General features: G+C 40.0%; 1 protein-coding gene across 2 annotated transcripts in view; it reads left to right on the top strand.

Annotated features, from left to right (window-relative positions):
- Positions 1–19,910, top strand: part of VIT (vitrin) — a 123,686-nt gene that overhangs the window by 18,321 nt on the left and 85,455 nt on the right. For both annotated transcript variants that reach the window (XM_029232148.1, XM_029232149.1), the window contains one exon: positions 13,754–13,823. In XM_029232148.1, coding sequence (XP_029087981.1) covers positions 13,772–13,823 — 52 coding nt within the window. In that variant the 5' untranslated portion in view covers positions 13,754–13,771. The remainder of the gene's footprint in view (positions 1–13,753; positions 13,824–19,910) is intronic.

Here is a 19,910-nt window from a genome sequence, read left to right as displayed (position 1 = left end):
TGCATATATTGAAGAATCCTTGCATTCCTGGGAATAAACCCCACTTGCTCAGGGTGTATGATCCTTTTCATGTGCTGTTGAATTCTGTTTGCTAGTATTTTGTTGAGGCTTTTGCGTCTATGTTCATCAGTGATATTGGCCTGCAGTTTTCTTTTTTTGTGACATCTTTCTCTGGTTTTGGTATTAGCGTGATGGTGGCTTCATAGAATGAGTTTGGGAGTGTTCCTCCCTCTGCTATATTTTGGAAGAGTTTGAGAAGGACAGGTGTTAGATCTTCTCTAAATGTTTCAGAGAACTCAGCTGTGAAGCCATCTGTTCCTGGGCTTTGTTTGTTGGAAGATGAGGACCGTACGCGGTCCTCTCACTGTTGTGGCCTTTCCTGTTGTGGAGCACAGGCTCCGGACGCGCAGGCTCAGCGGCCATGGCTCACAGGCCCAGCCGCTCCGTGGCATGTGGGATCTTCCTGGACCGGGACATGAACCCGCGTCCCCTGCATCGGCAGGCAGACTCTCAACCACTGCGCCACCAGGGAAGCCCTGTTGGAAGATTTTTAATCACAGTTTCAATTTCAGTGCTTGTGATTGGTCTGTTTATATTTTCTCTTCTTTCTGATTCAGTCTTGGAAGGTTGTGCTTTTCTAAGAATTTGTCCATTCCTTCCAGGTTGCCCATTTTATTGGCATATAGCTGCTTGTAGTAATCTCTCATGACCCTTTGTATTTCTGCAGTGTCAGTTGTTACTACTCCTTTTTCATTTCTAATCCTATTGAGTGAGTCTTTTCCTTTTTTTCCTTTATGAGTCTGGCTAATGGTTTATCAATTTTGTTTATCTTCTCAAACAACCACCTTTTAATTTTATTGATCTTTGCTATCATTTTCTTCATTTATTTCTGATCTGATCTTTATGATTTCTTTCCTTCTGCTAAATTTGGGGTTTTTTTTTGTTGTTGTTCTTCTTCTTTCTCTAATTGCTTTAGGTGTAAGGTTAGGTTGTTTATTTGAGATGTTCTTGTTTCTTGAGGTAGGATTGCATTGCTATAAACTTCCCTCTTAGAACTGCTTTTGCTGAATCCCATAGGTTTTGGGTCATCGTATTTTCATTGCCATTTGTTTCTAGGTATTTTTTTATTTCCTCTTTGATTTCTTCAGTGATCTCTTGGTTATTTAGTAATGTGTTGTTTAGACTCCATCTGTTTGTATTTCCTACAGATTTTTTCCTGTAATTGATATCTAGTCTCATAGCATTGTGGTTGGAAAAGATACTTGATACGATTTCAATTTTCTAAAATTTACCAAGGCTTGATTTGTGACCCAAGATATGATCTATCCTGGAGAATGTTCCATGAGCACTTGAGAAGAAAGCGTATTCTGTAGTTTTTGGATGGAATGTCCTATAAATATCCATTAAGTCCATCTTGTTTAATGTATCATTTAAAGCTTGTGTTTCCTTATTTATTTTCATTTTGGATGATCTATCCATTGGTGAAAGTGGGGTGTTAAAGTCCCCTATTATTATTGTGTTACTGTTGATTTCCCCTTTTACGGCTGTTAGCATTTGCCTTATGTATTGAGGTGATCCTATGTTGGGTGCATAAAGATTTACAATTGTTATTTATATCTTCTTCTTGGATTGATCCCTTTATCATTATGTAGTGTCCTTCTTTGTCTCTTGTAATAGTCTTTATTTTGAAGTCTATTTTGTCTGATATGAGAATTGCTACTACAGCTTCCTTTTGATTTCCATTTGCATGGAATATCTTTTTCCATTCCCTCACTTTCAGTCTGTATGTGTCCCTAGGTCTGAAGTGGGTCTCTTGTAGACAGCATATATACTGGTCTTGTTTTTATATCCATTCAGCCAGTCTATATCTTTTGGTTGGAGCCTTTAATCCATTTACATTTAAGGTAGTTATCAATATGTAGGTTCCTATTGCCATTTTCTTAATTGTTTGGGTTTGTTTTTGTAGGTCTTTTCCTTCTCTTGTGTTTCCTGCCTAGAGAAGTTCCTTCAGCATTTGTTGTAAAGCTGGTTTGGTGGTGCTGAATTCTCTTAGCTTTTGCTCATTTGTAAAGGTTTTAATTTCTCTGTCAAATCTGAATGAGATCCTTGCTGTGTAGCGTATTCTTGGTTGTAGGTTTTTCCCTTTCATCACTTTAAATATGTCCTGCCACACCCTTCTGGACTGCAGAGTTTCTGCTGAAAGATCAGCTGTTAACCTCATGGGGATTCCCTTGTATGTTATTTGTTGGTTTTCCCTTGCTGCTTTTAATATTTTTTCTTTGTATCTAATTTTTGATAGTTTGATTAATATGTGTCTTGGTGTGTTTCTCCTTGGATTTGTTCTGTATGGGACTCTGTGCTTCGTGGACTTGACTATTTCCTTTCTCATATTAGGGAAGTTTTCAACTCTAATCTCTTCAAATATTTTCTCAGTCCCTTTCTTTTTCTCTTCTTCTGAGACCCCTATAATTCGAATGTTGGTGTGTTTAATGTTGTCCCAGAGGTCTCTGAGACTGTCCTCAATTCTTTTCATTCTATTTTCTTTATTCTGCTATGTGGCAGTGATTTCCACTATTTTACCTTCCAGGTCACTTATCCGTTCTTTGCCTCAGTTATTCTGCTATTGATTCCTTCTAGAGAATTTTTAATTTCACTTATTTTGTTGTTCATCACTGTTTGTTTGCTCTTTAGTTTTTCTAGGTCCTTGTTAAACATTTCTGGTAATTTCTCCATTCTATTTCCAAGATTCTGGATCATCTTTACTATCATTACTCTGAATTTTTTTTCAGGTAGACTGCCTATTTCCTCTTCATTTGTTTGGTCTGGTGGGTGTTTACATTGCTTCTTCACCTGCTGTGTGTTTCTCTGTCTTCTCATTTTGCTTAACTTACTGTGTTTAAGGTCTTAGTTTTGCAGGCTGCAGGTTTGTAGTTCCCATTGTTTTTGTGTCTGACCCCAGTGGGTGAGGTTGGTTCAGTGGGTTGTGTAGGCTTCCTGGTGGAGGGGACTGTTTCCCGTGTTCTGGTGCATGAGGCTGGATCTTGTCTTTCTGGTGGGCAGGGCTGCGTCTGGTGGTATGTTTTGGCATGTCTGTGAACTTATTATGATTTTAGGCAAGGCTGGGCATGTTATAATTTAACTTTCTAGAAACCTTGTTTCCTCTTTATCTGTTTCTCCATACCTCCTTTTTTATTCTCTGTGGCTTCCTTGGGCTTCTAAAAATGCATCAAGTATCTACTGCATAGAAGTGTGATTTTCTCCTGTTGTAATTAACTTTCCAGTCCTTGCAGATTGGCTCTATTAGGTCACTCTTCTGATGTTCAGCAAGCCTGCTCACCACTCCAGTCGGCAGCTCCTGATCTGCATAAAGTTTTATATGCAGACTGAGACCACCACCACATTGTAAAGGCCCCTCTTAGTGCCAGCCTTCCTTTGTCCATCCTCACCAGATCAACCCAAATCCACTGACAAGCGGCTGAGACTTTATATCTGGCAGAGACGGAGAAAGCAAGGCTGCAGATATGGCCTCTCCCCATTCAGAGATGTCTGTCCTGATGGGATTTTTGGCATTTTGGAAATACAGCACAAGCCTGTCATAACTATTACATGCTTCCAAATGAGCACCGGCTCTTTCTGCCTTGTGGACAAAGGATACTGTTAGGTGCTCCCCCACGTAGCACCGTAGATCAGACAAACACCAGTGTTACATAAATCCTACACATCCACTAGAGCAGATTTTCTCTGAATGGCTCATGTAAGCCTCTAGGAGGCTTGGTAAAAATTATGAATGCAAAAATAATTTTTTTTTTTTTTTTTTTTGCGGTACGCAGGCCTCTCACTGCTGTGGCCTCTCCCGTTGCGGAGCACAGGCTCCAGACGCGCAGGCTCAGTGGCCATGGCTCACGGGCCCAGCCACTCCGTGGCATGTGGGATCTTCCCGGGCCGGGGCACAAACCCGTGTCCCCTGCATCAGCAGGCGAACTCCCAGCCACTGCGCCGCCAGGGAAGCCCGCAAAAATAATTTTTAAGCCTTCCATGTCTCCCTATTGCCTAAAGGATTAATTACACATTCTTTAGGCATGGCATTCAAGGCTGATGTGGCCCCTTCTTTCCTCTCTAACAGTCTGATTCCTCTCCCAGCCTGGCCCAGCAGTTCCCAGTTCCTGAAGCTCCTCCGTCTCTTATGTCCTGTCCTTCCCTCACCACTGTTTTCCAATCTCCAGTTAAACTAATTCAAGCCTCTTCCAGTCCTCATGCCCCAGGCCTATTTAATCATCTACCCTTTTTGCTATCACCATATCCTCAATAGCAGAGGTTCTCAATTCTGGCTGCACAGTGGAGTCACCTGGGGCACTTTAAAACAACAGAGATTTCAACTCAGACTAATTAAATCAGAATGTAGATGAGGGAAGTACACTTGTTTATTATGAAACATCTATGGCAAGTAGTGAAATGAAATACCGGATCTCTGCACTCATAATGCCTGGTTTGAATTCCAGCTCCTCTTCCTTCCAGGTTTGCAAACCTTGGGCAAAGTATTTAACCTCTGTGTGCTTCCAATTCCTTACTTTTCAAATTAAGGCAAAAAGTAGCCCCTACTTCATCAGGTTATTGTGAAGATTGAGTTAATACATTACTGACACTTAGTATGTGCTCCATTAATGCTAGTTATGATAAGTGCACATTAGTTTCTTCCTAGAAGACTTAAAGCAACTTGATGATAGGACCTGCACCTTCTTCCTCTCTGCCAAGCATAGTGTGCACACACAAAATTTTTTTGAATGATTAAAGGCATGCATGAATGAAGATGAATTTTGACTTTAGAAGATCAGGGAGATTTAAATAGAAGTGGCCCATGAGCAAACCTTGAAAGATGGATATGCTTGTGAGAGGCAGATGGGGGGTGGTAACATATTCCAAATAGAACAGTAATAAGAACATGAGCCAAAACCCTGATGTGCAGGGTGCAGACAAAGGACCAAAATCCCAGGGTGTGCTAGGGTCAAAGCAGAGGATTACAGAAGAGAATTGCAGCAAGATGGTGTGAAAAGTAAGTTGGGACATTTCACGGAAAGTTCACTAAGGAATTTGGGCTTTATTCTACAGAGAATGAATGGACTGTGAAGAAGAATTCTGAGGGGGTGAATGCATAGTCAGACCTGTGCTTTAGGAAGCTGATCCTTTCCAACTGAAGGGAAGGATGACCTGGAGCAAGAAAAGCAAGGAGCAAGGAGAGGGTTAGGAGATTACTGTAGCTTCTCATTTGATATCAACACTGTCTGTATATGTTAAGTCTTCCCAAGAGATGATTTTATTAACTTCTGATTTATTAACATATGTGCAAAGGGTAAAGATTTAAACAGAACAAAACTGTAAAACTCACTCTTATTCCTGATCACCACTTACCCAGTTCTCTTCCCCTGAAGCAAGCACTGTTATTGAAATAAAAAAGAGTATAAGAGAGTACTATGAATAACTGTACACCAACAAATTGGATAATCTAGATGAAATGGACAAATTCCTAAAAACACAAAACCTACCAAGACTAAATTATGAAGGAATAGAAAATCTGAATAGATCTATAACTAGTAAGGAGAATGAATCAATAATCAAAAATCTTACAACAAAGAAAAGCCCTGGACCTGATGACTTCACTGGTGAGTTCTACCAAACATTTAAAGAAGAACTAACACCAATCCTTCTCAAACATTTCCTAAAAATTGAAAATGAGGGGACACTTTCTAAGTTATCCTATGAAGCCAGCACTACCTGGATACCAAACCAAAGACACTACAAGAAAACTACAGTTTCCCATATCAATACAATATCCCTATAAACACTGATGGAAAACATCCTCAACAAAATATTAGCAAACTAAATTCACCAGAATATTAAAATAATTATACACTATGACCAAATGGGATTTGTTCCTGTAATGCAAGGATGGTTAAACATACAAAAATCAATTAATGTAATACAGCATGTTAATAGAATGAAGGGGAAAAATAACACATGATTACCTCAGTGGATGCAGAAAAGGCATCTGACAAAATTCAACACCATTTCATGATAAAAATGCTCAACAAATCAGGAATAGAAGAAAACAACCTCAACATAATAAAAGACACTTATGAAAAACCCACAGCAAATGTCATACTCAATGGTGAAAAACTGAAAGCTTTCTCTCTAAGATCAGGAGCAAGGCAAGGTTGCCTGCTTTCACTACTTCTATTCAACATAGTACTAGAAGTTCTAGCCAAAGCAATTAGACAAGAAAAAGAAATAAAAGTCATCCAAACTGGAAAGGAAGTACTAGAAGTTCTAGCCAAAGCAATTAGACAAGAAAAAGAAATAAAAGCCATCCAAACTGGAAAGGAAGAAATAAAATTATCTCTGTTTGCAGATAATATAATCTTGTATGTACAAAATCCTAAAGATTCCACAACAAAATTGTTAGAATAAATGAATTCAAAATAGTAGGATACAAAATCAACACACACAAGTCAGTTGCACACAAAAATCACTGTTGCACTAACAATGAACAATCTGAAACAAAAGTTAAGAAAAAAATTCCATTTGCAATAGTAACAAAAAGTATAAAATACTTAGGAATTAACTTAACCAAGGAGATAAAAGACTTGTACAATGAAAACGATAGAACATTACTGAAAGAAACTAAAGAAGGCATAAATAGGTAGAAACATATCCCATGTTCATGGATTGGAAGACTTAGTATTGCTAAGATATCAATACTACCCAAAGCAATCTATAGATTCAATACAATATCAAAATCCCAATGACATTTTTTGCATAAATAGAAAAAAACATGCAAAAATTTATATGGAATCTCAAAGGACCCGAAACAGCTAAAACAATCTTGCAAAAGAAGAGAAGAGCTGGAGGATTCATAGTTTCTGATCTAAAAATCTTATTACAAAGCTATAATAATCAAAACAGTGTGGTACTAGCATAGACACAGACATATACACCAATGGAACAGAATAGAGAGCCCCAAAATTAGCCCTCACATATACAGTCAAACGATTTTTTTGCCAAGACCATTCAATGGGGAAAAGTCAGTCTCTTCAACAAACGGTGCCAGGAAAACGGGATATCTACATGGAGAAAGAAAGAAGTTGGACCCTTACCTAATACCATACACAAAATTAACTCAAGTGGATCAAAGGTCTAAATGTAAGACCTAAAACTGTAAAACTCTTAAAAGAAAACATAGGACAAAAGCTTCATAACATTGGATTTGGCAATGATTTCTTGACTATGACACCCAAAGGTATAAACAACAAAAGAAAAAACAAACAAATTGGACTTCATGAAAATTTTATAATTTTGTGTACCAAAGGATACTATCAACAGAGTAAAAAGGCAACCCAGAGAATGGGAAGAAATATTTGTAAATCATATATCTGATAAGGGATTAATATCCAGAATATATAGAAAACTTCTAAAATTCAACAACAATCAAAAAACAATCTGATTAAAAACTGGGCAAAGGACATGAATAGACATTTCTCCAAAGAAGATATAAAGATGGCCAACAAGTACATGAAAAGATGCTCAACATCACTAATCATTAGGGAAATGCACATCAAAACTACAATAATATGCCACCTCACACCCATTACTACTATCAAAAGAAACAGAAAATAACAAGTGTTGGGGAGGATATAGAAACACTGGAACTTTTGTGCACTGTTAGTGGGAATGGAAAGTTGTACAGCTACTCTGGAAAACAGTATGGAGGTTCCACAAAAAATTAAAAATACAATTACCATATGATCCAGTAATTCCACTTCTTGACACATACACAAAAGAATTGAAAGCAGGGTCTCAAAGAAATATTATTATAGCCATGTACGTTGCAGCATTATTCACAATAACTAAAACACAAAAGCAACCCATGTGCCCATTAGCAGATAAATGGATGAGGAAAATGTACATACAATGGAATACATACAATGGAATATTATTACATACATGCAATGGAATATTATTCAGCCTGAAAAAGGAAAGAAATTCTGACATACGATAAAACATGGATGAACCTTAAGAACATTATGCTATTTGAAACAGGCCAGTCACAAAAAGAAAATACTGTATGATTCCATTTGTATGACATACATAGAAAAGTCAAAATCATAGAGACAGGAAGTGGAATGGTGGTTGCCAGGGGCTGGGGAAAGGGGAGAATGGGGAGTTATTGTTTAATGGGCATAGAGTTTCAATTTTACAAGACAGAAAGAGTTTTTAATGGAGGGCTAATGGTGATGATGGCACATTTATGGATGTATTTAATACTGCTGAATTGTATACTTTAAAATAGTTAAGATAGCAAATTTTATGTTTTTGTGTTTTACCATAATTTAAAAAATCGGAGAAAAAACACTGTGAAGAACCATAAAAATATAAAGCAGCATTATCATGTATTACCGATAAATAATCAGCTCTTTTCTAATTCCAGGCAACAAGAGATCTAATTAAATTGGCTGGCTACTCTAGTTACATTATGTCTATTTTTATTTCGCTATCAGCCTTCATTTGCCCCACCAGAACTTCACATTCAGGACTGTTTATATTACATCTCACAGCACAATTCATACATTTATGAATCAGTAACATGTTCTTTTGGAAACCCTTATTGTTCTGTTTTTGTTAGAACCCTGGTGAGCACATGAGATATTAGGTTCCAACATTACTGTGCACCCTACAGCGCCCTGACATTGAACTGCCTGCAGAAACTGCTTAACAGTGCTGGTGGTCATTCTTATCCCCAGTTGCTGGAATGGCTGAGAGAGGGTCTGAATTTTTTTTCACACGTTTCAAAAAGCACATTTACATTTTAAACGTATAAGTAAATGAACCAAGCAAGGAGAGAAATTCAAGTGGTAAGAAAGAAGCCTCAAACATTCTGATTCCAGGAGACCAGAGTGATTCTGGTCAAGTTCCATTACTTGGGGGCTATCTCCTCTGGGGTTAGCATGCTTCCTGGAATCCTGCTGTTTTTTTATCCATTCATCCCTTTGTGTAAAGGTCGGTCTATCGTGTCTTCTAAAGTTGTAAGACAGATCTGAGAGCCCTTCTCTCCGAAATTCTATCTTCCCTTTTGGTTCGTATGTTGACTAACAATAATGCTTATTGAAATATAATCCACATACCATAAAATACACCTTTGAAAATGTACAATTCAGTAGATTTATAGAGTATTCACAGATTGTCTTCCCCTTGTTTTGTTTCCTTTCTTTATTTCCTAGGGAAAGGAAAGAGCCCTAACCACTCACTCATGGATTAAGTATATGTTTTCAGCACATAAAAAATCAAATAAAAACCCCTGCCTTCATGGAGCTTGCATTCCAGTAGAGAACACAAACAATAAACAAATACAATTAGCAAAGTATAGAGCATGTCAGAGGCGATAAGTGACGGGAAGAAAATATAGTGGGGAAAGGATAGGGTGTACAATTGATGGTGGGTGGGAGAGGGCTTACAATTTTAAATTGGGTGATTAGGGAAAATCTTAAGGGAAGATAGCGTTTAGCAAAGACTTGAAAGAAATGAGGGAGTAAATCATGTTTGATCTGGGGGAAGGGCATACAGGTAGAGTTAACAGTAACTGCAGAGACCCTCAGGGGAGAGGTGTGCCTGGAGCTTAATAAGTGAGAAGTCGAATGGAAGGAAGAGAGGTCAGAGGGGCCAATGGCGGCCAAATCTATTGGGGTCCTGAGCCACTTGCCAAGATTTTGGCTTTCATTCTGAGTAAGCAGAGAACCACAGAAGTTCTGATCTGAGGAATGCCATGAACTGACTTACTTTGAGCAGGATCACGCTGGCTGCTGTGTGGACTTTGGATTGTAGCAGAAGGAAACAACCTAGTTAGGAGACTAATTGCTTTAATCCAGGTGAAAGAGGGCATGACCTGGACCAGGTGGCAATGGTAAAGATGATGTGAAGCGGTCTGATTCTGGATATATTATGAATGTAGAGCCAACAGGCTTCGCTGATGGAAAAGATGTGGGGTATGAGAGAAAGAGAAATCTATGATAACTCAGACAAAATGTCCAATGCTATATGGTAACAGCCAACTAGCAGAGCTAGTTAGGTGGGTTGGGTAGGGTAGCTTGATATACTGTATTTATCCCAACAGGAGAATTAAATTTGAGGCCTGAAAACATGTGAGTTGATCTGCAGCTCCTCTAATTAATATAAGACAAAAAAATGATGTGTCATCACACTATTTCCAAAATATGACCCAGATAATTAAGTATCAAATTGCCAATCATATATGTGACTATTTCTATTTTGAAGATAAAGATGGTTATTTGCCTTTTACTTAGCCAGTGGTCAACTACCTTAATTGGGAAATTTAACACATTGCAACTGTTGCTGGAAATTAACAAAGTGATCGGTTCTGTCTTGGGTTACTCTTGCTGCCTAATGGTTTGTAATAAAGCCTTTCATCTACCAGTTTTAAGTTGACTGCATCAAGTGCTTGTATTACTACCTCAACCATAATCTAATCATTGCTTTTTGTTAATAAACTCTGCACAGCACTGTATCTACATATTAAATATAAGCTTGCTCTAGACCTAGCTAGTACCAGATTGTTTACCTCTTTCCAAATCTCCATGCAGCGATGCCACTTTGGTGACTTCAACATCAGCCAGGGTGGGAGGATTTATGCCACAGAAATTGACAAATGGGCTAAATCGGGGCTTTTTTAAAGACAGCAGTTTTCCTAGCACACCCGTGGACAGAGCAGAGGGTAGGGTTATGAACGCCAGCTAAAGCCTAAAAGCCACACAGCTGTGGCATGGGTGGAGCAGACGTAGTGGGAGTCATCTGCCCCAGAGAGGAAGAGTGCTTTATCACTGACATGGTTTAGAATTGCTAGTTTATAAGGATAATAAAGAGCAGACCAACTTTAAGTCTTTAAATTCCCTACAGACAATGTTATTCCTTATCGCCTAAGCCCAGGGCAGATCCTTCCCACCTACTCCCACCTCCATTCTAACCCTACTCACTGCCTGGTCACCACGGGTATGACATTTTGCCTTTCTAAGCCTTAATTTCCTTGCCTTTTCAACGGGGATCATATGTTCAATTAATGATGGTATGAATAAAACTTCTAGGGTTTCCCCGTAGCCTTAAGAGAAGAGGGAACCTCTTATGGATCAACAGCATCATATATATATATACATCTTTATTGGAGTATAATTGCTTTACAATGTTGTATTCGTTTCTGTTGTACAACAAAGTGAATCAGCTATAAGTACACATATATCCCCATATCCCCTCCCTCTTGAGCCTCCCTCCCATCCTCCCTAACCCACCCCTCTAGGTCGTCACAAAGCATCGAGTTGATCTCCCTGTGCTATGGAGCAGCTTTCCACTAGCCATCCATTTTACATTTGATAGTGTATATATGTCAATGCTAGTCTCTCACTTCATCCCAGTTTCCCCTTCCCCCTCATGTCCTCAAGTCTGTACTCTACATCTGCATCTTTATTCCTGCCCTGCCACTAGGTTCATCAGTACCGTTTTTTTAGATTCCATATATGTGCATTTGCATATGGTATTTTTCTCTTTCTGATTTACTTCACTGTGTATGATAGACTCTGGGTCCATCCATCTCATTACAAATAACTCAATTTCGTTTCTTTTAATGGCTGAGTACTATTCCATTGTATATATGTACCACATCTTCTTTATCCATTCATCTGTCGATGGACATTTAGGTTGCTTCCATGTCCTGACAATTGTAAATAGTGCTGCAATGAACATTGTGGTACATGTATCTTTTTGAATTATGGTTTTCTCTGGGTATATGCCCAGGAGTGGTATTGCTGGGTCATATGGTAGTTCTATTTTTAGTTTTTTAAGGAACCTCCATACTGTTCTCCATTCTGGCTGTATCAATTTACATTCCCACCAACAGTGCAAGAGGGTTTCCTTTTCTCCACACCCTCTCCAGCATTTACTGTTTGTAGATTCTTTGATGATGGCCATTCTGACTGGTGTGAGGTGATACCTCATTGTGGTTTTGATTTGCATTTCTCTAATGATTAGTGATGTTGAGCATCTTTTCATGTGTTTGTATGTCTTCTTTGGAGAAATGTCTATTTACATCTTCTGCCCACTTTTGGATTGGGTTGTTTGTTTTTTTGATATTGAGCTGCTTGTATATTTTGGAGATTAACTTTGTCAGTTGCTTCATTTGCAAATATTTTCTCCCATTCTGAGGGCTGTCTTTTGGTCTTGTTTATGGTTTCCTTTGCTGTGCAAAAGCTTTTAAGTTTCATTACACCCCAATTTGTTTATTTTTGTTTTTATTTCCATCTCTCTAGGAGGTGGGTCAAAAAAGATCTTGCTTCAACAGCATCCTTGTATCCACTCTGCTTTCCAACCTCTGAGCCTCTGTCAATGCTGTTTCCCCTGACTTGGAGCCACTTCATCTCCTATTTTCATCTTTCAAAGTTAACCCAATTGCTGCCACCTCCAAGAGGCTTCCTCTTATTCCCACAGCTGACATAATCTCTCCCTCCTCTAAATTCCCTAACCTCTTGGGGACTCTCTGACACTATCCCAGACCTACTGGATTAGAATCTACATTTTAACCAGATCCCCAAGTGATTCATATGCACATTAAAACTTGGAAGCCTTGCTTTAAACCACTGGTTCTCAAACTTGGCTGCAGATTGGAATTACCTGTGGAGTTTCGAAAACGCTTGATGCCTAGACCCCACCTGCAAGAGATTCTGATTCAATTGGTCTGAGATGCAGCCTGGGCATCAGGGCCTTTTAAAACTCCCAGATGATTCTAATATGCAGCAAAGTTTGAGAACCACTGGTCCATAAACTCCCCTTATTCTTCCTTTGGGGGCCTGCACACTCTCTAATGTTATGGTTATTTCTGTCCAGGTATGTTTTCTCACTTCTATTGAACTGTAAGTCTTTTAAGAGCAAGAACTATCTTTTAATTCAATTTTAATCACCTCATCCCTAGACATACAATAAGATTTAATAAATATTTATTGAGTGAATTGTTTTTGTAATCTAAAACAATTTGTAGGATTTCCCTGGTGGCGCAGTGATTAAGAATCCGCCTGCCAATGCAGGTGACACGGGTTCAAGCCCTAGTCCAGGAAGATCCCACATGCCGCGGAGCAACTAAGCCCGTGTGCCACAACTACTGAGCCCACTCACCATAACTACTGAAGCCCACGCGCCTAGAGTCTGTGCTCTGCAGCAAGAGAAGCCACCGCAATGAAAAGCCCGCGCACCACAACGAAGAGCAGCCCCCACTCACCGCAACTAGAGAAAGCCTGCGTGCAGCAACAAAGACCCAATGCAGCCAAAAATAAAATAAATTTATTCAAAACAAACAAAAAAAACCCCCACAATTTGTAATCTAAAAATGTTCTCTAAATACCGTAAGTGTGGCTTTTGTCCTAATTTGAAGACTGGTTGAACATATTCTGGAAATTGTGGAATTATTTCCTCTTTAGTCTAAGACCAAATCTCTGAAGAAGAGGAGGCTGGTGGCTAGAACAGGTTTTCTGAGAATAGCCTCTCTGGGTACCAGCGCAGCTGATCTCCATGCGTTGTTTACAGAAAGCCGCAGATTGAAATCCTAAGACTCCAGAGGGCAATGCAAAATGAGGCAGCCCCTCCCTACACTCTGTGCATCCAATTCAGAACTCCTGGCTGAAATATGATGTTATTGTTTCTTCCTCTCTAGGGTGCCATTTTGATATTTATGGGGATTGCTGTCCTCACTATGAAGGCATCTGTTATTGAAATGTTCCTTGGTAAGTACTTTTATATGTGTATCTGGATACGCTTTTAACATTCTCCTAATGTCCAAAGAATCTTGCCAGCAAAAGATTTAAACCAAGACAGAGCATATAAACAGTTCAGTGTATCTTTTTATGATAAACATTTTGGAGAAATGTTTAACTGGGAATGTTAAATGTAGATCAAATTCAGAATGTATGTCTATATATTTTTTATATAAAGCAAACACGTGTATACATACGTATGTCTACATATTATATATTAAGCACACATATATACACACATATCTGTGTGTGTGTATTATTCAGCAACCAGCAAGTATTTCAGATAAAGCATATTTACAGATTCTGAAGTTAGAGAACTTATTTCTTAATTTCTCAAAAAAAAAAATTCTCATCACTGACATGGCCTTACTTCTACCACTGGCAACTCATACTTTTAGAGGTGAAACCCTTTAACCTTATATTACCAACAGAGAACACAATTTGGGGTAGGCCCTTAAGGAGCAGCAGGTCAACCAGACGAAAGAAAAGTGCTGATGGGTTTAGCACTAAGCCCAAGGGTAATCTTTGTTAATCTTGACCCCCGCTGTGCTGTGGCCACTCTGTGTCAGGCAGAGTGATCCTGTGGGTCACTATGAAACTATTGCCACGGAAGGGTACAAAGGCCTTTTAGATAGTCAGTATTAGTTTGCTAGAGCTGCCATAACAAAATACCACAAACTGGGTGGCTTAGAACAACAGAATTTTATTCTGTCACAATTCTAGAGGCTACAAGTCCAAAATCAAGGTTGTCAGCAGGGCTGGTTCCTTCAAAGGGCTGTGAGAGTGAACTCTGTTCCACGCCTCTCTCCTAGCTTCTGGTGGTTTGCTAGCAATCTATAGCAATCCTTGGCATCACCCCAACCTATGCCTTCACCTTCACATGTGTTTGTCTGTGTCTATATCCAAACACCTTCACCTCTGTGTTTGTCTGTGTCTATATCCAAACTGCCCCTTTTTTATAACACCAGTCATGCTGGATTAGGGGCCCAACCTACTCCAGGAGGATGACCTCACCCGAGCTAATTAAGTTAGTTAAATTTAACTAATTACATCTACAACCACTCTATTTCCAATTAAGGTCACCTTCTGAGGTATTGGGGGCTAGGACTTAAACACGAAGTCCATCAGAAGTCCTATGAATTCAGGGAGGGGGGCACACAATTTAACCCATAATATAGTCAGAATGTGCAAGGTCTGTGCAGAGGGGAATCTACAGTGGCAGAACTGAGGACTGGAAGAGAAAGAGGTGACACAGCTGGGAAGGCAAGGGGCTCTCAGTATGGTGGAAGGAGACTGGGCTGGGAGTCAGAGGGAAGATAAGGTTCTGGCCCTGACTCCACCACCAACTTGCTAAGGAATATTCTCGTTGAGAGCACAGGGTCCTTCACTTCCACCTTGTCCTTCTGAGAGGCTATCTCCCCCCAGCCCCATACTAACCTATAGGTTAGTAGGGGTGAACACAGGGTGGGATGAGGGTGGGGCAGGGGTTAGGAACAGGAAGGATTTAGCCACTGTAAAACAAACAAAACAAAACACAGAAACCCTGAGGCTGGTTCACACTCTGCCATGTCCCCCACATCATGGAACCAAGAAGAACTTGACTGTCCTTGCTTGTCTCGCCCCTCTCAGCCTGCCCTTCTGCAAAACCCTTTCCCCCTCAGGGTTGCTCATTCACAAAGCAAGAAATCAAAGTAGAAAAGGGAGACTCCTACCGCAGATTCTCTTCTCTGTGTCCTTATATGCCCCTCCCTGGAATCTCTCTTATTCATCTGCTTGTCTCCATCCCAGGGTCATTTCCCTTAAGTCCCCCGAAACCCTCTTCAGTACTGTGACAGCCTCCCTGCCCCGAATCCTTACCCCTCTAACTCATTCTCTACCACACCCCAATTAATCTCCCTAAAGCCCATATCTGATCCCACTCTCCTGACTTAACACTCAGTGTTTTCCCTTTGTCTTTATGACGGAGCCCACATCTCTCAAAGCGCTTTGCTTGCTGGCAAGGCCTCTCTCATATGGCTCTTGCCGTCCTCTCCTGCTCTCCTCCCTACCACAGGGCCCAGCCTGGCTTCCAGGGACGTGGGAAGTGCTGACCTTCTCATTCCCCTGAAGGTCGAGTCATTTCTCCCTTCCAGGTCTTTGACTATGCTGTTCCCTGTCCTGGAATGTTCTTCCTCTCACCCCCACACACCCTACTGGCCCTCCAGGAAGCTTCCTCTGCCTTCCATTTGATCAGACCCTCTTCCTATGGGCTTCCCTGGTGCCCTGTATTGATTCTAGTCACGACTGCATGGCATTCACCTCGTTATGAGGCTGCCTCCCCTGACACTGTACGACACTGATAGCAGGAGCTGTGTCTTGCTCACTGTTGCATTTTCAGTTCTCAGCACATCTCACAGGCACTCAAGAAATATTGCTAAATATATTATTCTTGTCAGGGATGTTGGATTTTTCAGGTTTCAGAGTCTGATTCTGCACCCAATTCCTATGTGTGAATTTTTCCCCCACACCAAGTGATTCCTCAACACCAGCTGGGTTTCCTACAACTCGGCTCAATTCTGACACCATTCTACCCGGAGATAGCATCAGATCCTGCAGGTAAGGGCTCACACAAGACTGCCGCCTGCCACCCAACACACACACACTTCAGATGCCGATTGCAAGTCAGGTTGTCACCTGTGCTTCTGACTGACTGGCTATAAAGCAGAGGTTTCCATGACCCCCTCCTTGCGTTTGATTAATTTTCTCAAGCAGCTCACAGAACCCAGGAAACCAGTTTACTCACTAGATTACCAGTTTATTACAAAGGATATTAAAGGATACAAATCAACAGCCAGATAAAGAGATACATAGGGCGAGGTCCTGAACAAAGAAGTTTCTGTCCCCGTGGAATTTGGGCCCAGCACGGTGGCACATGGACGAGCTCTCATTCCTCAACCTGGAAGCTCTTTGAACCCTCTCCTTTTGGATTTTTATGGAGGCTTCATTGTATAGGCATGATTGATTAACTCACTGGCCATTGGTGATTGATTCAACCTCCAGCCCCTCTTTCCTCTTGGGAAATCAGGAGATGGGACTGAAAATTCCAACTCTCTATTCACGGTGGGTTTCCCTGGCAACCAGCTCCCTCATCTTTAGGGGATTTTCAAAAGCCACCTCATTTACATAAACTCAGTTGTGAATGAAAGGGGCTTGTTATGAAAAACAAGACACCCATTTCACCTTTATGGCTCTGATTTCAGGAACTGAGGACAAGAAATCAAATATAACAGACATGTGGACACAGGGGGCAAAGGGGAGGGTGGGACGAATTGGGAGATTAGGTTTGACATAAATACACTACCATGTGTAAAATAGATAGCTAGTGGGAACCTGCTGTATATAGCACAGGGAGCTCAGCTTGGTGCTCTGTGGTGACCTAGAGGGGTGGGATGGGCGGTGGTGGGGGGAGGTCCATGAGGGAGGGGATATAGTTATACGTAGAGCTGATTCACTTCGTTGTACGGAAGAAAGTAATGCAACATTGTAAAGCAATTTTACTCCAGCAAAAAATATATATATTATAACAAAAGATGCTCCCACTGCTCTTATCACTCAGGACATTCCAAGGGTTGGGGAGCTGTTAGGCAGGAACTGTGGCCGGAACACCAAAATATATATTTATCATAAATCACAATATCACAGCGAACCATCCAAAGATCCCCCAAAAGCCCTCGAAATTAATGTTAATTAAGTGTCTAATCGGTATATATCAGAGCTAGCATGGTCACTCTAAACGTGTAAATTTATGATGTAGCAGAGTTGTATGCTGCCCGCTGTCATCGGAGCACCACATATAATCAATGACTGCACTGTGGGGAGAAAGTAGCATAAAAAGCCTAAGGCTGCACCAGCACCAGTTGGAACCTGCATTCTGGTTCCAACTTCTGCCCCCTCCCCCTCCAAAGCAGCTTTAGCTGAGATGTCAACCTTGACCTTGGTTTCTCTTCTACAAAATAAAAAGATGACCTCCAAAGCGCCTCCCAGCTTCAATATTCCATGATCTGAACCATAATTTTGCGATTTATGTGATTATAGAGAATAAGTTATCCTGTCTCTGCAATGAAGCTCTGATATATTTCATGCTAGATGTTTCGTTGAGTAAGTAAGTAAGTCGAAAGCAAAGCATAGGGGAAATTTGAGCTGATTTTAAATCATCTGCTTTATAAATCAGTTTTCAGGAAGGCACTGTGGCCACTGTTAAAGAGAACCAGAGCTGGACAGTATTTAAAGCAGTAAAAACAGATTTTAATCAGGAACCATTGCAATAGGGGAAAGGAGACCTCAGTACTGTACTGGGCTCAATTCCGAATATAACAAGGAAAAGTGGGGATTTATAGCCAAGGAGCGGCTTGCAGGGGTCAGGGGATGGAAATTACTAAGAGGAGATTTCACGGGAATCAGGGGATTCTTGCTAAACCAACCAGACAGGATTCTTGCTAAAAGCAGACCAGGGTGATCACATATCAAGGGTGGAGGATTCTCTCTAAACAAGATTTTTGCTAAAACTAAGGGATGCAGGCCCAACAAGGACAGACACAGAAGCCCAAGGTCAAAGCCTAGTTGAGAAGAGGGCTTAGAGGAGCCTGACTAAAGTCTGGTGAAGGAGAGAGTCCCTGTCAACAGCACCTGAGTTAGTATCTTGAGTGGCACTAAGGGATCAAACAAGAAGTTTATGGGCTAGAATGAAGCATTCCTATAAACGTTCTAGACACGTAATAAGTATTCAGTAAGTACTTACTGATTTGATAATTGGTTAAATGTTCTGACACTTCGTGTCTTTTCTTGAAAATAAATGGATTCTGATTATGACTTAATACTGACGGGAAGAGTGGAACACAAGTGCCTATTAACCATGCCAATGATTTTAGAAAGCGCTTTTCATTATTGTAAGTCTATCTGATTTCAATATGACCAAATTAAATAACAATTGTCTCTTTCTAATTCGAAAAGAAACATTCTGCATAAAACATAGAATATTTATGTGTAAGAACTTTACCATGAAATGGGAAAAATACAGAAAATATAAAATAGGAATTATAACTCTACCATTATTAAAAGTTTGGTATATTTGTTCCAGGTATTTCTCTCTGCGTATATTCTAATTTTGTCAGAATCATGCTTAGGGTTAGAGCTGAGAACTTCCCAGGTCACTTAATCTTCTGCTAAAATCATTTGTAATAAATGCTTAGTATTCCCCTACTGTTGGGACATTTCCAAGATTTCATTATTTCCGATTGCTATTAGGAATAATGCTGTAATGAACACCTTTTATTATACATAAATCCTTGTCTATGTCTCTGATTATAACTTGCGATATATTACTAGGTATATATTTTCTAGGACGAAGAATATAAATGTTTTTTAAGGCTACTGAAATGTATTACCAAATGGCTTTCCAGAATGACTCCGCCAACAATGTACTGGACTACCCTAATCCCAAATCCATGCCAGGATTAAGTTATAATCTTGTGTTCAATATTCAGTACACACTATGAGAAAATATCTTGTCATTTTGCTTTAGCCTGCATTTATTATCATTAATGAGACTGAACATTGTTTCAGGCTAACTCATTTGTATTTTCTCTATAAATTATGTGGACGATAATTTACTTAAATTGAATTTTAAAACAATTGCACCTCAGCTATCTTAATCATACTGATGGCCACATTAGAGAGAAACAGAGCAGAGGAAAATTTTTATTTGAAAAAATAAATTCAATATGTAATTTGTTTTGAAATTTCAAACACGACTAGCGAAAGGTGAGAACTTTTCATGTTACTCAAAGCTGGAACATTGAATTTTTAAAAATTGAGAAGTATTGCTGCAGAGTTGGTAAATCATGGTTGCCTTGGAACTTCAGACTCTAGCCTCGATTTCCTCAAGGCCTCTAGACTCTAATGGCCTCAGCTGTGGCCAGATAACTACTCCCATGGAAGGGCTTTCAGACCTGTGTTCTGCTTTGTACTTTGAAGTGAGCATCTGTCATCCATCTCGGTGCTCTGCCAGGCTTCCTAAGA

Source organism: Monodon monoceros, unplaced genomic scaffold (assembly GCF_005190385.1).
Source record: "Monodon monoceros isolate NGI ecotype Baffin Bay Population unplaced genomic scaffold, NGI_Narwhal_1 Super_Scaffold_19, whole genome shotgun sequence".
Lineage (NCBI taxonomy): Eukaryota > Metazoa > Chordata > Mammalia > Artiodactyla > Monodontidae > Monodon > Monodon monoceros.
The sequence above is the reverse complement of the archived record's forward strand: the minus strand, read 5'-3'. Positions and strand labels throughout refer to the sequence as shown.